The sequence below is a fragment of the Sorex fumeus genome, unplaced genomic scaffold (assembly GCF_029834395.1).
Source record: "Sorex fumeus unplaced genomic scaffold, SorFum_2.1 ptg000232l, whole genome shotgun sequence".
NCBI classification, from domain to species: domain Eukaryota; kingdom Metazoa; phylum Chordata; class Mammalia; order Eulipotyphla; family Soricidae; genus Sorex; species Sorex fumeus.
In genome coordinates this window covers 916,022-933,993 of record NW_026606289.1, presented here as the reverse complement: position 1 = coordinate 933,993, position 17,972 = coordinate 916,022, and the positions used below count along the sequence as shown (strand labels likewise).

The 17,972-nt window shown below is 65.9% G+C and overlaps 1 protein-coding gene across 1 annotated transcript; it reads left to right on the top strand.

Moving 5' to 3' along the window:
* The first annotated feature begins 10,243 nt into the window (after positions 1–10,243).
* BGN (biglycan) lies at positions 10,244–17,227 on the top strand. Its single transcript, XM_056108697.1, has 8 exons — positions 10,244–10,302; positions 13,647–13,900; positions 14,079–14,191; positions 14,590–14,803; positions 14,979–15,089; positions 15,175–15,268; positions 15,349–15,487; positions 16,206–17,227. The coding sequence occupies exons 2-8, from the start codon at positions 13,657–13,659 to the stop codon at positions 16,401–16,403; spliced, it is 1,113 nt and encodes a 370-aa protein (XP_055964672.1). The 5' UTR covers positions 10,244–10,302; positions 13,647–13,656; the 3' UTR covers positions 16,404–17,227.
* Positions 17,228–17,972: the final 745 nt, after the last annotated feature.

Genomic DNA, 17,972 nt, shown 5'->3' with positions numbered 1-17,972 from the left:
GGGGAGTGGGAAGAAACCAGCCCCTGTGTGTTCTGGAAGAAAATTCCCCTTCTCCACCCAGCCGGCTGGAGCCAGGATGCTCAACTCAGCAGCTCTGTCGGGGCCTGCGGGGGTGGGGGCTGGAGGCCTGGAGGAGGACGTGGTTGAGGCTGTGGCCTCCAGCCTCCGCTCCTGGGCATGGCTGCTGAAGACGCCCCCAGTCTGCACCCCCCCCCCCAGAATCCTGACACATCCCTGACACCCTCACTGCGGACACTGCAGGCTGGGAGGGGCACAGCCCTGGGAGTCTCGGGGACCAGGAAGAAGGGGCTGGGGGCGAAGTTGCCTGGGCGGGGAAAGGAACCAGGCAATCAGGAGCTGAAATGGGGGGACTGAGGACGCAGGCAGCCACCTCCCAGGAGCGACACGGACCGCGGGGCCCAGCAGCCCCCCAACTCCGCGTCAGTCCTTGGAAGACCGCTTGGAAAAGGAGAGGTCGACAGGCGTCAGGAGTGGGCTGGCAGGGGTGGGGGCACCTGGCTGGGCAGTGGGGACATAAGCGCTGGGTCAAGCGGGTACCTTCCCCCACACGACGCTGTGGGGGCAGCTTCGGCTCCCAAATAAAACTGTGCCCTGGGCAGAGCATTCCGGTGGGAGAATGAGGTCAGAACTGTGCCCCTCGGGGCTCCACTGTGCTCCAGCCTCTCCCCTCTCCCAGGTGCCCAGGTCCGGGGGCCCACTGAGGAACAAAGTAGCTCCATACAGGTGGCACAAGGGCTGCAGCCTGTAGCGAGGGGAGGGAGCTTGCCAAGGCCACCTAGAAGCTCCTCAAGAGTGCCAAGCCCCCACACACACCCCATTTTGAGAAGGGCAATGAGACTAGGAGTTTCTGGGAAGGTGGCCCTGGGGCCCGGCGGCAGTGGCCACAGCCCCCCTGCACTGGAGAGAAGGGCCCCGGAAGGGCCTCTGGCTGCCAGTTCTAGAACGTTCCCTCTGCGTGCGTATCTGCGTGCACAGGCCGGCCCTGCTGCCCCCTAGAGCAGCCGAGGCAGGGGCGGCTGCTGCCCCGAAACCTCGGTGGGAGCCCCGATGGGGGCTGTGGGGGCGACCGGCAGCCCTTCCTGCCCTTGGCGCGCGGCCGGGAGCAGCGGGCCGGGAGGCTCGCGCGGCCAGGGGGAGGGGGCGGCCGGGCCTGCGCGTGCACGTGAGCGCAGCCGGGGGCGCGGGGACGTGGCACGGGGGCGGAGAGCGGCGCGTGCCCGCAGCCCTGGAGGCGGGCGGGGCGCGTGCACGGGGCCCCGGGGGAGGTGGGGGCGGCTGGAGCGAGCGCGGGGCGCAGCTGGCCGGGCGGCGAGAGAGGAAATGGTGGGGGACGGCCCCCTCCGCGGGCAGACGCTCGGGTCTAGACGGCTTGGCAAGGCCGCCGGGGGCTGAGTCACATGTGTCTGGAGCCGGAGACACGAGCGCCAGCCCTGGAGCGCAAACGTGCCCGCTCCGCTCGGAGGGCCGGCGGGGAGGGGGCCGCGCCGCCTTTCCACGTGCCTCTGGCCTTGGCCGGGGACCCCTCGACGTCGCTCCCGGAGGGGAGGGCCCGTTGAGAACACGCTGGCACGCCGGGCTGGGAGGGGAGAGGGAGGGGGGACCCGGCCCCCGCCTCCCCTTCGGGTCCTGAGGTTACCCTGGCCGCACCCCACCCCCCGGAGCTCCCCACCACCGTCGTGGGGCCTTTGGGGACATTCGACTCCAGGGCTTCTCCAGGACCCCTGGGGAGAGCACACAGCCGCCCACACCCCCAGTCCCACCCGCCGCCCCAAGGGCTCTTTTTAGGATCTGGGTCACACCGGGACTTTCCCTGCGCGCCCCACTGGACGACCGGCCCTGTGACGTCACGGCGGCAGGGGTCGTTAACATCCTCTGACCCTCCACAGTGGCAGCTCCACACTGTGGGCGGTGGGAGAGCAGAAGGGGGAGGGGAGGAAGAAGGGGAGAAAAGGGAGTGGACGAGGAGACAGGAGAGTGGGAGGGGAGAGGAGGGGGAACTGGAGGGAGAGAGAGGAAAAGACTGGGGGACAGGGCCCAGAGGAGAGGGGAGGAAGGAGTGAGGGGGGATGGGAGTGGAGAGAGAAAAGAGAGGGACAGGAGGGAAGGGAATAGGGGAAGGGCGAGAGGAGAGGGGAGAACGCAGAGGGGTAGAGGAGAGAGGGGAAGGAGGAGACGGGAAGGGAGTGTGGGAGGAGAGGGGAGGGGAGAAGGGAAGGGCGAAAGGGGAATGGGCAGAGGGGAGAGAGGAGTGGGGGAGGGGTGGGGATAGGGGGAGAGGGAAAGGGCAGAGGGGAGAGGGGAGAGGGAGAGAGGAGGGAAGAGGAGGAGGAGAGGGCAATGAGGGGAGGGGTGAGATGCAGGGGGAGAGGGGAATGGGGAGGGCAGAGATGGGAAGGGGGAGTGGAGAGAGATGTGGGAGGGGAGAGGAGAAGGGAGGGGGAGGGGATGGGAGAGAGGAGGGGGAATGGAGGGAGGAGAGGGGGTGTGGGAGGGGAGAGGGGAGGGAAGGAAGCGGCACAGGGAAGTGGGGAGGGGAGGACAGGGGAGCAGAGAGGTGAGGAGTAGGGGGAGGGGCGGAGAGGGGGAGGGAGGGGGGTGCCAGCTGCAGCCCCCCCCCACCCCACCCCCGACTCGGGAGCGGCCAGGGACCCTTTTTTGCCCTTTGGCGCCTGCAGGGTTGTAGCCGTTCAAACCACAGGATCCTCTGAGGCAGCACGGCTAGTCACCTTCCAGCTCTTGGACTCTAGAACTTTCCAAGGAGCCCGGGTCCACCCTGAGCCGGGAGCCTCCTTCCTGCCATCATAGGAGCTCAGGGTCCGCGCAGGCCGCTCAGTGCTCGGCCTCAGTGCTCCCGAATCAGCTCTGCGTGGGGGAGGGGCCCTCTGCTTCGGCCCCCTCCCGGGACCTCTGCTGGGGCGGCCCTTCCTTCGAGGGCCCCAGGACCGACCAGCTAGTTTTCAAGTGGCCACTGCCCTTCCCCCCGGGGTGAGCCGGCACCCCCTGGCCCCTTCCCGCCTAGGTGGGCCGAGCCAGGGAGACCTGGGGGCAGGCGCCCCGCCCCCCGCAGCTAATGGGAAGCAGCTGGCAGGATGTTTGGTCAGCCCTGGGGGAGAGGGTTGGGGGGCAAGATTCCAGCGCAGGGCTCCCCCTTCCTCAGGCGTGCTGGCCTCTGGGGTCCCCCCTTCCTCCTCCGGGCAGACGACGTGGGGGTGGGGAAGGTGGTGCTCCCGGCTTGGCTTCCAGCGTCCGCCTGTGCTCCCGCCCCCCAGGCGCCTCCGAGCTAGCCCCCGCCCCCACCCTGGGCCACCCAGGGCTGCCCTGGTGCCAGAGATGCCGGGGTCGAACACAAACCCTCCGAGGGGCGCTCACTCCCGCAGGGAGCAGACCTGGAAACCCCGCGCCGACATCCCCTCCCCCCTCCCCGCCCCCTCGCCGCCCCGGTCTTGCCCACAATTAACTCATTTCTAAGATTGCTTCCAAAGTTAAGTCAGCGCTGGACAGGGTGAGACGGAAAGCTCCGTGGATACCAGAGCCGGCGTCCCTCCCGGCCCCGGCCCCTGCCTGCCACCCCCGGCCGCCCAGGCCACCCCCACCCCACCGCTGCCCGCCACCCCTGGCCGCCCAGCCTGGGAGAGCTGTGGAGGGGAGTGGGGCCACCGTGATGACATGGCCCGGGCACCTAAACCCCCTGAGATGGCCTAGCTGGAGCCCACCTTTGGTGCCCAGGCTGCAGAAACCCTCCCTGGATGCTGTGGGCACCCTCACACCTCTGGACGGGGGCGGAGTGGGCAGAGAGGGGAGCGAAGCCTCTGGAATGGAGTCCAGCTGGGAAGCTGACCCCATCATGCAGGCCACAGCAGCCACCTCCCATTTAGCAGGCTCGGGGACCTTCACCTCCACACCTACTGCCAGGGGGCCCCTACCTACCCCCCTTCCCCACCAGGAAGCCCTGCGGGATTCACTGGGGCGCAGGGTGGGGGGTGCGTGCTGGCGGAAGAGAATCCTTCGGAGGCCCCTGTGGTTAAGAGGCTGAACCCCACGTGGGTCCCTGAGAGACCCGGCCCTGTGGTGAAGGTGCGGAGACAGACCGCAGTGGACACAGCACGGTGGGGAGTCCTGATCAGGTGCGCAGACCAGTGCAGGCGGGATGCCTGACACCCCGCGCCCCCGAATCCCACGGCCAGCCCCGTGCTCCACAGCAGCAGAGGGAGGAGGGGTGAGTGCCCCCAAGATACCCCACAGTGCTCCCCGAGTCACCCCCGAGCCTGTGGCTCCTCCCTGCCTGGAGAAGGCTTGAGGGGGGCTTGCTGACATAGGAGGCTGTCAGCCATCGCAGGGAGTGGGGAGAGGGGTGCATGCAGATTCGGGGGCAGTGGTCACCGGGAAATGGAGGGGCCACCTCCAAATTGCCGTGCGGGGGCCAGCACCCTCCTCCTTCCACCCTGCCCCGGCACCGAGGCAATGGGCCTCCTCCACCGTGTGACCCTCCACACGCTCCGGATGTGCTTCTGGGGCGCGGGCAGCATGGGGTCCCCAGGGCCTGCCCACTATCTCGTGCCCCACACGAACCCATCCCCGCTGGCCTTGTGGGGGAGTGAGTCCAGGGCAAGACACAGACGCCATGACGTAGTGAGCAGGGGAGTTGGGCAGAAGCCCACGGTGCTTGGCCATGCTGTCTGGGGCTGTTTTCTGAGGCTGGCAGGTGTCCCCAGGACCCCAGACCCAGGGGACCCTGTGTCCCGAGGCAGGGCTGAGTGGAAAGGGGCGAGGAGATGACAGAGGGGAGGCCATGGAGCAGAGGCAGCTCCTGCAGCCGTCATCCATCCCCTCCTCCAAGATTTGCTCAAGGTTCAGGCCTCAGGACCGGTGGGTGTGGCTAGGGCCGAGCGTGCCGAAAGGTCCTGGGTTTAATTCCTGACTCTGCAAAAAAGAGAAAGAAACCTTCCAGCAGGGCTTGGTTTGGTTCTTTAGGCCACACCCAGCAGTGCTCAGGGCTGAGTCCTGGCTCTGCACTCAGGGAGCACTCCTGGAGGGGTTTGGGGAACCCCAGGGCGTTGGCAATCAACCCGGGTCGGTCGCGTGCAGGGCCAGCACCTCATCTGCTGGACTATCGCTCGGGCCAAGCATCAAAGAACTTCCCCGGTCTTCCCTTCACCCGCCTTGGGCCGAGGGATCGAGGTCACAGACAGGAACCCCACGCTGGTCCTGGGGACAGGAAGGGGTTACTGGGGGGGCAGCAGGCCGCGGAGACCTTTGGGCTTTGCTGCGCTCCCCTGGGGCTCCGTCGCGTCCCCCTCGCCAACTGCTAAGGACACCTGCGTTGGCGGGGAGCCACCGTCTTCCCAGATGAGCTCATACCGCAGCCTTTCCGTACTCTCATCGCCAGAGACCCTTTTGCCAAATAAGGGCCGGAGCCTGCGGGAGCGGAGGCACCCGGGCCCACCCAGCCGGGCCGCGGGCTGAGGACGTGGTTCAGGAGCAGGAGGAGCACCGGCCTTGTGAGCGTCGGGCTCCGACCATCCCCAGGCACTTCTGGGGAGGAGGGGACGGGGGCAAGAAAGCCGGGGTCACCCCGCCAGCCAGTGGACTGGAACCTCCCGCCCTGCATCCTCTCGTTCCAGGAAAAAGTTACCAGGACGTTTGGGTTTAATTATTCCGTTTTCCTCTGCCCCTCTTGCCAAGGGGGCAACGGAAAGCAGGCAGCCGCCTGGGAGGGGCCAGCTGCGCTCCACGCCCGCCGCGGGCCTGGGCTGGGGGCTGGGGGCTGGGGGCCGGTCAAGCCCCGCTGCGGGAGGAGAGGGGATGCTGGCAAACGGGCCCCCGGCCCTGCTCAGACACCTTCTAGAAGCTTCTCTGCCCTCTCCCACTTCACACTGGCCTCGCTGGACCCCAGGGTCCCCTGGCTTCAAGTATGTGCTCTGGGGTGCAGTTCAGGCCACCACCCAGGTACGCGTGCTCTCCCGGCAGCAGCCGTGGGCACCCTCTGGGCCATGGGACCCTTCATGAGCCACGAGGTCAGATGAGACTGGGCCGCCGCTGCCCCCTCCCCATGGCCACCCCAGGAGGCCAGGAAGGGACAGGGTGCATTCCCGAGGGGTTCCTTCTCTGGGCCTCGGACTTCCCCATGCGGACCCTCTCTGAGATCTTGTCACCTACTTCCGGGCTCCGTCTATGACAAGGCACGCGCCTCCTCTCCCGAGCGCAACCTGGAAGCCCCTGTGCATGGGGCCCCGAGGCGAAGACTGCTGGGTGCCACCCGCCCCAGCCCCCTCAGCCCCATCCAGGTGACGGGGCCTCTCCCCCAGCCCAGGTCATCCTGGGGTGCCCACAGCAGGGCTCGCGGAGGCAGAAGCCAGGCAGGAGCAGCTCGGGTGACTTGCCCGGGGATGTGGGACCCACAGCGCTTTCTTTCACCTGGTTCTATGGGAAAGTGGCGAGAAGCACCCAGTCCCCAACGCTTGGTCCCAGTGGAGCAGGTGTAGCCTGGGGAGACCCCAGGGTGCCCCGAGGGCTGCACTGCTGTTGCCTGCTGGCCTTTGAATCTCTGAGGTTCCTGGAACTGTGACCCCGTCTGTGTGAGGGATGATGCTTGGGCCCGCCTGGGCAGCTCAGGGTGCCACAGTGCTCAGGGTGGAGGCAGGGCAGGGAGCTCAGAGCGGGAATGGGGAGCTCAGGGTCGTGGAGGGTCAGGCTGGGGGGGTGGTGTCTGGGAACTGGGAGCCCTGAGGAGTTTTGCTTCTGCAGCCCGTCCCCCCCGCCCCCCATTCTGGGCCTGGGAAGCTGGTGGACTGTTTGCTTTGGATTCCTCCCCGCATTCCTTCGGCTCCCTCCAGCCCGCAGATAGGGCACTTCCTGTTTGGGCTGGGTCAGAGGTCAGCAGCCTGGAGGCACGGCAGTGGGGAGCCCCTCGCCCCCCTCCCCAGCTTCCCCAGCTCTCCTAGCCCTCTGCAGCCCCTTCGAGGTCAGGCTTAGGAGCACAGGAAATGTAGGGGCTGCCGGCAGTCCCCAGGGAGGGGAGCCGGAGGCACTTTACAGAGAGCCGGGAGCTTTGGGCAGGTGGGGGGTGCTGCTCGAACCCGGCTGGGGTTCCCCAGAAGCCAGCTCCGAGAGGACTCTGGCCGGGGGGAGGGGGAGGGCAGGAAAAGCCAGCACAGGACCCTGCGCCCTGGCCTGGGCTCATGCTGCACGGAGCTGGGGAGACCCTCGAGTTGGGTGTCCTGGTCCTGGGCAGGGCCCAAGCTGAGACGGAGTGACCTGGGGCCGAGGCGGCCTGGAGACTCCCAGCCTGGGGGACCCCCGGGTGGAAGCGGGCACCCCGGAACCCCACCTGCCACAGCCCAGACTGCACCTTCCCTGTGTGGGCACACCCCGGGCGGCTTCTCTAAAGATAGCAGGGCTCCACGGAACCCCTCTGGGCCCTGAAATTACAACCCTGGCGCCCCGTGGGGAGCTGCTGTGTGATTATGGCCCCGGGCAAGGTCAGAAAAAGCTCTGGGCAAGAGCGCGGGGTGCCAACTTTCACCAGCCGCGCCTTGCCCACGCGACAGCCGCACACTCTGGGGCCCCATGGAGAACGGTCCCCCCAAATATCCCCCGCGGCTGGGTTCCTGTAGCCATCGCGGACCCAGCCTGCCTGGTCTCCGAGGCTGGACTCGGGGACAGCCACACCGGGAGCCCCGCAGGACGCAGCCTCTGCCTGCTCTCGCCAGATCGCATGCTCCAGGACGGTTCCTGTGCGCCCGAATGGGACAAGCCACCGCCTCCCAGAAGCCCTCCAGGCACTACCATCTGGCCTCCATGCTGTCCTCACCCGGCACGTGAGCTGGGCTGAGGAGAGGACCCAGGAGGGACAGAGGGGCAGGGGGGAAACCTGAGGAGGCATGAGCGAGCAGGGAGGGTAGTGGGCACTTTGCAGGAGAGGCCAGAAAGGCTCAGAGGCCACGCTGGGGAGCCTCCCACCCAGGCCGACGGGGCTGCAGCTGCTCCAGGCCTGCCCTCACAGTGTGGTGTCCCGTTGGGAACAGGGGCGGGGCATGGCCATGCAGCTAGCAGTGGGGGTGCATTCCAGGTCTTCCTGCCTGGGGTCCAGCTCGAGTCCCTTCCCGTGCAGCCTCCATGGGTGCCCCCGCCTGCCGCCCGGCCCTGCTGCTCCTCCTTCAGTCTGGCCCCAGCCACCAAGTCTCGTGCCACCGGGAGAGAGAGATGGACTACGGGAGGCGCAGGAGATGGTCCCAGACTAGGTGCTGCCTGGGGCAGCCCCCAAATTAGAGGGCCAGGCTCACTGCGGATTGCAAACCACAGACCCAGAGCTTTGCAAGCACAGAAGCCGGATGTACACAGGTTCGATTTCCACACCCCTCTGCACCCCCCAAGTGTGAAGAACACACCCCTCAGGGGCTCCCCTCATGGCGGCCACGTAATGACCCTTGCCACTTGGTCCTGTCCTTTCGCTTCCACCTTCTCCAACTCCTCCTCCAGGAAGACCCCCAAGCCTGGGGCTCAGCCCCGGCCTGAACAGGATGAGACTCTGCTCCAGTGGCTCCTGGAGTCTCCAGAGGACTAACGGCTCCTTGGGCCATTGGAATGTCACCCCTGGGTTGGTACAGGCTTTCGTAGGACTCCATACGCACACCCTACATTTCATCTAATTCCATTTTTTTTGGTTTGAAGGATTTTACTTTATTATTTATTTATTTATTTATTGCTTTTTGGGTCACACCCGACATTGCACAGGGGTTCCTCCTGGCTGATGCACTCAAGAATGACTCCTGACGGTGCTTGGGGGACCAGATGGGATGCTGGGAATCGAACCTGGGTCAGCCGCATGCAAGGCAAATGCCCTACCCACTGTGCTATCGCTCCAACCCCTGAAGGATTTGATTTTTGAAACTCCCCAGCAGTCTTGGGGATCACCAGTGTTATGGTCAGTGGTTTTAGGGGAGACTGGGGTGCGGGAATGTGCACCCAGGCACGCACACCGGCCCTTTGAGCCACCTTCGTAGCCCGCGTGTCCAGTTCTAAACATGTGACGCAGAGTTATTTCACTGTCTCAATCAACTACAGAATCTTCTCAGCACCCCCAAGGCCAAGCCCAACCTTTCCGTGGTTCCTTCCAGCCTCTGTGGGCCTGGCCAGGACTCCTCTGCCCACTGACCCCACCCTCTGTTCCACTGGACGTGGTCTGGTGAGCAGCCAGGGGTCTGCAGACGTGCTTTGGACCATCTGTGCCCTCTTCCTCCTGCCACGCCCGCTACTGTGTTGGTGCTACCATTGATGAGGCGCTTGACCGCTGTCTGGGCACATCCAGTGCTAGGGACTGAGGGACCGGGGAAGTGCTGGCAAACAGGGCTGAAGTGGGGTGAGCGCAATGGCACCCACTTCAGCGACGGTCTCTGCGCCACTGAACCCCGTCCCACGTCCCGCTCCCGCAAACACAGGGCGGGCCACCACAGCGCCTGGGGCCTCTCCTGGTGCCGGCCTCAGCTGCTTTCCACGCGCACACCCCCCGCTGCGCTGGACCTGCAAGATCTCGGGGGTCTCGCCTGTTGGTGGCCCCGCTCTGCAAGTGGCCGAGCCTTCGTGCCCTGGGGGACCTGCATGGGTTGAGCAAGATGCTGGCCTCTCAGCCTCGGGGCTGGCGCTTCGTGCCGAGTCAGGCCCCAGACATTAGGACAGGGCTCTTCGTCTGCTTTAGGGGGCCGCAGGCTGCCTGTGGTGCGTGCCTGCTGGACTGGGAACCGCTTTTGTGCTGGGCCCGGCAGGGGGCTGCAAGCTCCGGGGGTCTCAGGAGAGACTTCTGGGGCGCCGCTGGCTGGAGCAGCACCCGTAGGCCGCCTCCTCTTTTTCCTTCCCTCTCTGCGTCTCACCCAGGGCGCCATCAGATCCCGCGCTGGGCCTCAGTGGCCCCATGCTGGCAGTGGAAAGTTTGTGTAAGGCCTGGGGTCCCGGGGTGAGGGAGGGAGCTGTGTGCACGCGGGGGCGGGCTGGGGTGCACGCGCCAGGAGGAGGGGGGAGTAGCCCCACCGTCTACGTCTACGAGAAAATTGCTCCTTTGAAGCCGTCAGGGGGGCCGGGAAGCCTGCCCCCTCCCACCAGTCTCGTCCCGCCCAGCCCCCTCGGCGCCCCTCCCCGCCCCCGCCCGCCCAGCCTTTAGCCGCCCTCCCGCCCCTCCGGCTCCCTCTCTCCGCCGCCAGTCCGGGAGCGAGCAGCTGCGCCAGACGGCCCGGACGAGACCGCGCGACACCCACGCTGCCAACTAGACAGCCTCCGTCCCCGCCCCAGGTAGGGCTTCGTGCCACCCCGCAGGCTGCCGCGCTCGGCCCGACGACGGCCGGCCGGACCGGGCGGCGGGCACATCGCGGCCCTCTGCTCCTCCCGCCTGCCGCCTGCCCGGGACACCGGCGGGCCCTTTCTGCCCTTCCACAGCCCTCTCCCGTCTGACCTCAGGAGCTCAGTCAGGTTCCCCTGGGGTCCTGGCCCCCTGCTGCCTGCCACAGAGCATCGCCAGGGCACGGGAGGGCAGCCGGGCAAGCCCAGCTCTGCCAAAGCTCTTGGGGCAAGCCGTGGGCAAGCCCTGTTCTGGTAGCCTTGCTGGTCCCCTGAGCCGGAGGACACCATGTGCGACAGGCTCAGTGTCTGGGCCGATGCTGTTCTCTCCCAGGTTGGCCCAGAACCCTGCTCGGACTCCCCACGTAGCCACGGGGCATTCCCTGCCTCCAGTTCCTGGCCAGCTGCAGTGCCTGTGCACGGCTGTTGGGCAGCTCTGTCCTGGCTCCTCAGCCTGACACAGTGCCATACGGCCCTGGCCTACTGGGACCCTGCGAAAAGGGAGCCCCCAGCCCTCTTCCCAGCTTCTGAATGGCTCCCTGGAGGTCGCCTGTCCCCCTGCTGCAGCGAGGGGATCACCGCTGGGCCAGGACTGGGCGTGCTCTCCGCAGTTGGGTGAGGTCCATGGCTCCCAGGGAGGACTAGGCTCAGCCCTCGAACCCCTAGCTCTGGCCTGGAGGGCCTCCAGACCCCCCTCAACCCTGCCACAGTGGCCAGGCAGTATCCAAAGCCCAGGAGCCCTTCTGTGGTGGGTGTGCTGGCGATTCTGTTCAGGGCGGTGACTTGGGGACAGGATGAAAGAGCCCTCTCTGTGTCATGGAGTCGCTAGTGACTGCCCCCTACCCCCGCTCCTGCATTTCCTGCCCCCTCCTCCAGCCCTTACACCCCGCCTCCCCACACCCTTCATGACCCTGTTACCCCCCCCCCCCCACGGCCTTGGCGAAATGTCCCCTGGGGATCCCCTGGGAGGTCGCTGACGCTCCCACCCCCAGCCGTGACTGTCCCAGAGGGGCTGCGGGGAGCCACCAGAGCCTCTCCCCAACCTTCTATAAGGAATTTCCCAGCAGTCTCGTGCTGAAGAGCGATCTGGGGTTCATCCCCCCACTTTCCAGCGGGGAGGTCCTGAGGTTAGGCCCTTCCCCCACGCGGAGCTCCCATTCCTCCTGGAGGACCCCTCGCCATCCCCTCCTCGCACTGACACACCTTGAGGGCTTGGGGGGCTGAAGCCCACCCGAGCAGGACTGGGGCTTGGGCAGGGCTGTGGGGAGCCCCCGGGCTGGGAGGCCCCTCCTGGGGCTCAGAGCCAAGCCCCTCGCCTTGGCCTGACTCCAGGATGGGCGGGGGAGGGCGGCTCTGGGGAGCCCAGCGGAGCGTCTCAGCCTGGGGGGTCTAGAAAGCTCGCTCGCTCGCTCGCTCGGGAACCTCCCTGGCTTGCCCAGGCGAAGGGAGCTGAGTGGGGCTGGTCTGGGGGTGTGGGGCCCAGGAAGGGGAGAAGGAACGCCCAGCCAGGCTCCGGAACAATGGCCGGGCAGAGGGGCTGCGCAGGGGGCCCTTCGGGGACGCTAAGGCACACGGGGAGCCTCAGCTTACCCAACTAGCAAGTGGCGCTTCCTTCTGTGAAGAGATCACCCGGCCCCAGGCCCGCTCCTGGGAGGTGAGAGCCATCTCCCTCTTCCTGGAAGCTTCTAGAAAGAGCCTGGCAAGTAGGAACCCAGGACTTTGTGACATTGCAGCCAGCAGATTTTGCCACAGTCACCCCGCAGACAGAAGCCTAGGTCCCCTCTCGCGGGGCAACGCTGAGGCCGCGGGGTGTGGGGGCCCCTGCAGCCTGGCTGGAAGGTGGCAGCCGGGCGGTGCCCCGGGCCGAGACTACTTGGCAGCCCCAGGCCACACATCTGCCACACTCCGGCCTGCCAGCCTCAGGTCCTGCTCCCACCGCCCTTGGCCTGGCCTGAATGCCTGGCACGGCCCAACCATGTTCTCAGAGGCTGCCAATGTGGCTTGTTTGGCCGGGCAGCCCTGCTTGGAGCGCTGCACAGGCTTTCAGGGGCTGCGCAAGGAGGCCCCGGCGTCTCCCCACCGCCACCGCGCCCAGGCTGCGAGGGAAATGAAGAGGGGAGCAGGCAGGCGGGCCTCGACCTCCCTCCAGAATCCTGCCAGGCCGGGTGCCCCGTGCTTCTTGCTCACAACCTGGGAGGGGGGGCTGTACCCCTACGCAGAGCGTCCCTCCTGGGAGTGCCCTTGAGGGCCCAGTGGGGTAGGGGGCGGGGGCAGCATCTTCCTGCGTCGGTAAACCCACCACAACACCGCGCTGCAGGGTGGGAATGAGGTAGGGTTGTGGGACTGGGGCCCGGCGGGGTGGGGCCCCCAACAGCCCCTCCCCTGTCCAGGTGGGCGAGGGGGGATAGAGAGCGCTCCCTGGGAGGGGCCTGGCGGCCAGTGGAGCTCCCACCCACAGCTTTGCCCCCTGGCTGGGACTTTCCCCGGAAACGGAGGGGAGAGGCAGGGGTCCCCCTTCCCTGTACTGGGCCGGCCCTGCTAGTGAGCCTAGGGGCTGTCTCCATGGGCACATGTGGGCACAAGCCCGGCCTGGGGGTTCTCTGGCAAGTCTGCCTCTGCCCCTGCCCACCACCCCTTCCCTGGGCAGGCCTTCAGGGGGATGGGCTGCAGGCAGGATCCAGGAGTACTGTGCTGCCCTGGGGCACTTCGTCTCCTTCCAGGCCTCTGGCCCCATGTGGCTGTTCAAGTGTGGGTTCTAGGAGCCCTCAGGGAGTGGCTCCTGGCCCCCAAGCCCCCATGCTGACCTCAGTGCCTCCAGGGGCCTGTGCATGCCCATGGGTGCGCATGTGTGTCTGCACGTGTGCGCACCCACAGACACGCCTTCTTGCACACGTCCATGCATGTGTGTGCAGGCATGTATAAGCGTGTATTCATGTGGGTGTCCCTGTGCAGGTGTGTCCCATCTCTGTGCCCATGAGTCTACGTGTGTGTGCGTATGTGCTAAGCTGTGAGTGTGCACATGGGCCTGCCCTCACGTACGTGCGTATGCATGGCTGCGTATCCATGGACCGTTCGTTCACACTCGTGTTTGTGTGTGCGTCACCGTGACCTGTGCGGGTGCTCTGCACACATGTGTGCAGCTGGGCACCTGTAAATTTGCATGTATGCTTGTGCGTGCACGTGTGTTCGTGTGTTCACATGTGTCTGCACACATGGGTAGGGAAGACGTCGCATCCCGCCCCGGCATGGGAGGTGTCGGGGGGCAGCCGTTCTGACAGCCCTCCCTGCTCTGCCCCCAGGTACCTGACCATGTGGCCCCTGTGGCTCCTCTCGGCGCTGCTGGCCTTGGGCCAGGCCCTGCCGTTCGAGCAGAGGGGCTTTTGGGACTTCACCCTGGACGACGGGCTTCCCATGCTGAATGACGCCGAGGAGGCTTCGGGGGCCGACAGCACATCGGGCGCCCCAGACCTGGACTCCATCACCCCCACCTTCAGTGCCATGTGCCCATTCGGCTGCCACTGCCACCTGCGTGTGGTCCAGTGCTCCGATCTAGGTCGGTCCCCACGGGGGGCGGAGGGATCCAGCTGAGGTGGGGTTCGGGTCCCCGACTGCAGCACCTGTGCTGCACACATGCGTGGCCCTCTGCAGAGGCTGGGCACAGAGGAGGCTCCTAGCAACCGCGCCGGGAGCCTTGACTCCCCCCCCCAACACACACTGCCGCCCGCCCACAGGTCTTAAGGCGGTCCCCAAGGACATCTCCCCGGACACCACATTGCTGGACCTGCAGAACAATGACATCTCCGAGCTCCGCAAGGACGACTTTAAGGGCCTCCAGCACCTCTACGTAAGCCGCCCCTGCGCCCCCGCGTGTGCATCAGCCGGCAGGAGGGTAGTAGGCACGAAGGCGGGGAGTGGGAGGGGGCTCAGCCGCCAGCAGGGCTCAACACACAACTTCTAGAATCTCACCCACGGCACAGTGGGGGCGGGGAGGGGGACCCGAGCCCTGAGTGGGGCTCGCCTGGTCCGATACCCAGAACTGTGTATGGTGCCCTGAGCACAGAGCTGGGAGTAGCCCCCGAGCCCAGACGGCCGTGGACCCCATCCCCAACACTTCACCCGACCGACTCGTGTCAGCAAAGGAGGAGGCAGTCAGGTGGGAAACTGAGGCACAGGGTGGCAGAGGCAGACAGCTCGCGTGGGGAGGAGAGGCAGAGGGCGCATCTTCAGGGCTCCCTGCTGTAGGCTCTGGTCCTGGTGAACAACAAGATCTCCAAGATCCACGAGAAGGCCTTCAGCCCGCTGCGCAGGCTGCAGAAGCTGTACATCTCCAAGAACCACCTGGTGGAGATCCCGCCCAACCTGCCCAGCTCACTGGTGGAGCTGCGAATTCACGACAACAGGATCCGCAAGGTGCCCAAGGGCGTGTTCAGTGGCCTGCGCAACATGAACTGCATCGGTGAGCCATGGGCGAGTCCGGCGTGGCTCGCGGGAAGTTCTGGAGCGTTCTGGAGGGCCCAGCTTGGATCTCCAAGTTCCTCCCTGGGAGAGTGGGTGACGCGCAGGGCCTGGCAGGCAGATGCGGAGGGGCGTGGGGATTCAGCCAGCCCCATGCTGAGAGGGCTCTTTCCTAGAGATGGGCGGGAACCCCCTGGAAAACAGCGGCTTTGAGCCTGGAGCCTTCGATGGCCTGAAGCTCAACTACCTGCGCATCTCCGAGGCGAAGCTCACGGGCATCCCCAAAGGTAGGAAGACAGCCCTGCAGGGCCAGGGACCCCGCGGGGGCGGGGAAGGGGGACCCGCCCTCGGCTCAGCCCATCTCCCCGGCAGACCTCCCAGAGACCCTGAACGAGCTCCATCTGGACCACAACAAGATCCAGGCCATTGAGCTGGAGGACCTGCTCCGCTACTCCAAGCTGTACAGGTGTGGCCCCAGGCCCCTGTCTCCCCGCTCGCCTCGCCTCTGCACACCCCACCTCACTTGACTCCTCTCTCCTGCCGCAGGCTGGGCCTCGGCCACAACCAGATCCGCATGATCGAGAACGGGAGCCTGAGCTTCCTGCCCAGCCTCCGGGAGCTCCACCTGGACAACAACAAGCTGGCTCGGGTGCCCGCCGGCCTCCCTGACCTCAAGCTCCTGCAGGTGAGACGGCAGCCCTGCCCACCCCCCACCTTCAGCTGTGCGCTCGTCGGGGCGGTGGGATGGACAGGAGTCAGCCAGGCAGGCCTGGAGAAGGGACTCCGGAAGTCTGGGTCGAGTCAATGCGGTAAGGGAACAGTCTGGGCTCACAGACTGACCCCAGGACTGAGTCCCAGGCGGATGGCCCTGCTGCGGAGGGGTGCAGGTGGGGGAGCTTGCTTCATTTCTCTGTAGTGTCGAGGGCAAACTTGGCCTTGTCCTCCCTTCTGTGAACTCATATCTCTTTCTGGACGCCGTTCACACCCACCCAGAGGTGCTGCGGGCCAGAGGGGCCCCTTGGCTGCTGCTGCTGCTGCTGCTGCTGTTGGGTGCTGCTGGGTGCTGCCAGCAGAGGGCGCCCTCTAGCGACTACTGTCCTCTCTGCCTCTAGAGGGCGCAGCGGCGGACTGACCGTTTCTGCGCTGTGCTCTCTGCCTTCCTCCTGCGCGCTTCGCTGCCACACGCCTCTAGTCTCTGGACTTCTCTCCTGGGGACAGATCCAGAACTGGGAATCCAAAAAGGAGGACCAGAGATCCCAGAGGTGCCCCGTTTCTTGCAGGGACATGTCCACTCACCACACAGGGCATTCCTGGCCCTGCTCACATCCCAGGGTCTCAGCCCACTCCCTCTCCTGCCTCCCGGCGCATGCGGGGAGAATGACAGGCGTTCCCTCTGCCCCCAGGTGGTATATCTGCACACTAACAACATCACCACAGTGGGTGTCAACGACTTCTGCCCCGTGGGCTTCGGGGTGAAGCGGGCCTACTACAACGGCATCAGCCTTTTCAACAACCCTGTGCCCTACTGGGAGGTGCAGCCGGCCACCTTCCGCTGCGTCACCGACCGCCTGGCCATCCAGTTTGGCAACTATAAGAAGTAGAGGCCTCGGCTGCAGCCTGGAGACCTGGACAGGGTCCCCGGGGAGCCCAGTGGCTGGCCTGAAGTGGGGCACAGAGGGAGAAACCCTGGCCCCTCCTTTGACCCGCAGCCCCCACTGATTGCCCTATGACCCCCTCGCCCTGGCTCCTGAGCATGCGCACGGAGCCTGAGCCTGGCCCCCATCCCAGCTGTCTCTGGCCACCCATCCTAGCCACTCAGAGGTTCCCCCGACCAAGTTTTCTTTACATTCACCCAGAAACCAAACTGCCCGAGGCACGATTGCTGGAAATGGTCCTTGGCCCTAGGATGGGGGGAGAAGGCCGGGACAGTGGGGTGGAGACAGAGGACCCGGTTGAGTGCACCCCACTTGTTGGTCTTGTGCCCTCTCGGTTCCTGGCGCTCCAGAGCCTGCCAGGGTGCCCCTATCCAGCGGTACTACCTTGTTCTCCTTGGGTGTCCCCCAGTCTGGGACTCTCCACCCTCCACTGTCCCTCTCTTCTCTCACATTTTCAGGTCCAGAGTGCAGGGTCTTCCCGGTCAAGCGAAGGGGGGCAGTTGCTCTCCAACTCTTCCCTGCCCAGGCCTTCCCCCAAGCCTAGGTGATCCCAGAGAAGCTACACAGCCCCAGGGCTCCCAGTCCACATTCAGGAGGGGGCTGCGAGTCCCCAGCATAGCTCTGTACCACCCCTGCCCCCATGGGGACCCCCACCTGTCGCCTGCCAGTCTCAGTGTATGTGGGGGGTGGGGTCAGGGCAATCACACCCAGCTTGAGTCGGGGCTGCTTCTGACGTCAGTTGTTTTTCAATTAAAAAACACTGTGCAGTACGACCGTGTGTGTCACTGAGCTGGGGCACTAAGGATCGAGCAGAAAGGGATGCCAGGAGGCCAACACCCCCACCAGGGCCCATCTCCTAGGCACTGCTTCTCCATACCACACTGCCCACAGGACTGGACAAGGGGGTCCCCGCGTACCAGAAGGGAGATCCTGGGGCTGGCCCCTTCCCCTTCACTCCCTTCCAGAGATTCCTTTGCCCTAGCCGTCCCTAGACTGGGCTCCACAAGGATGCTTAGCCCAAGGCGGCATCTGTCAGTCCTGAGCAGGGTTTTTGCCAAGCTTACGCCATCGTGCAGCACCAGGCGGGTCCCCAACCTGGGAAGGCGCCTTCTTGCCCAGCCTGATGCCATTCCAGACGGAACAGAGCTGTGGGCAGCGCAGGGCTTCATGTTACCACCAGGGGGCGCACCCCACTGGAGCCGGCCGGCAGTTTTGGACACAGCTGGTCTGGGACTCCTTAGGTCCCAGTGCAGCCCCCACACAGCAGAGCACAATGACACGGTGACAGGCAAGCCTGGGTGGCAACACGAGGCCCCCACTCAGAACCTAAGCCACAAATGGGAAGGCAGTGAGCGGGGCACCGTGGGCTGAGGGCACAGTGGCCCCAGGATGGCAAGCCGAGTGGGTAGGGGTGGGGGCCTGTGTGTACTTCTTGGTCCCGTGCAGGGGTGTGTGCCTAGGCACAGGAAGGCTGCACGCCGTCAGTGCCCTTCCCCCTAGCCTGACACTGGGGCC

What these genes read in the sequence shown, in the direction of transcription:
- BGN (XM_056108697.1), top strand. Translation starts at nt 13,657, where the DNA reads ATGTGGCCCCTGTGGCTCCTCTCGGCGCTGCTGGCCTTGGGCCAGGCC. An exon ending in AGGGCCTCCAGCACCTCTAC is followed by an intron (nt 14,192 to 14,589) that starts GTAAGCCGCCCC and finishes TCCCTGCTGTAG; the next exon opens with GCTCTGGTCCTGGTGAACAA. An exon ending in GCGCAACATGAACTGCATCG is followed by an intron (nt 14,804 to 14,978) that starts GTGAGCCATGGG and finishes GCTCTTTCCTAG; the next exon opens with AGATGGGCGGGAACCCCCTG.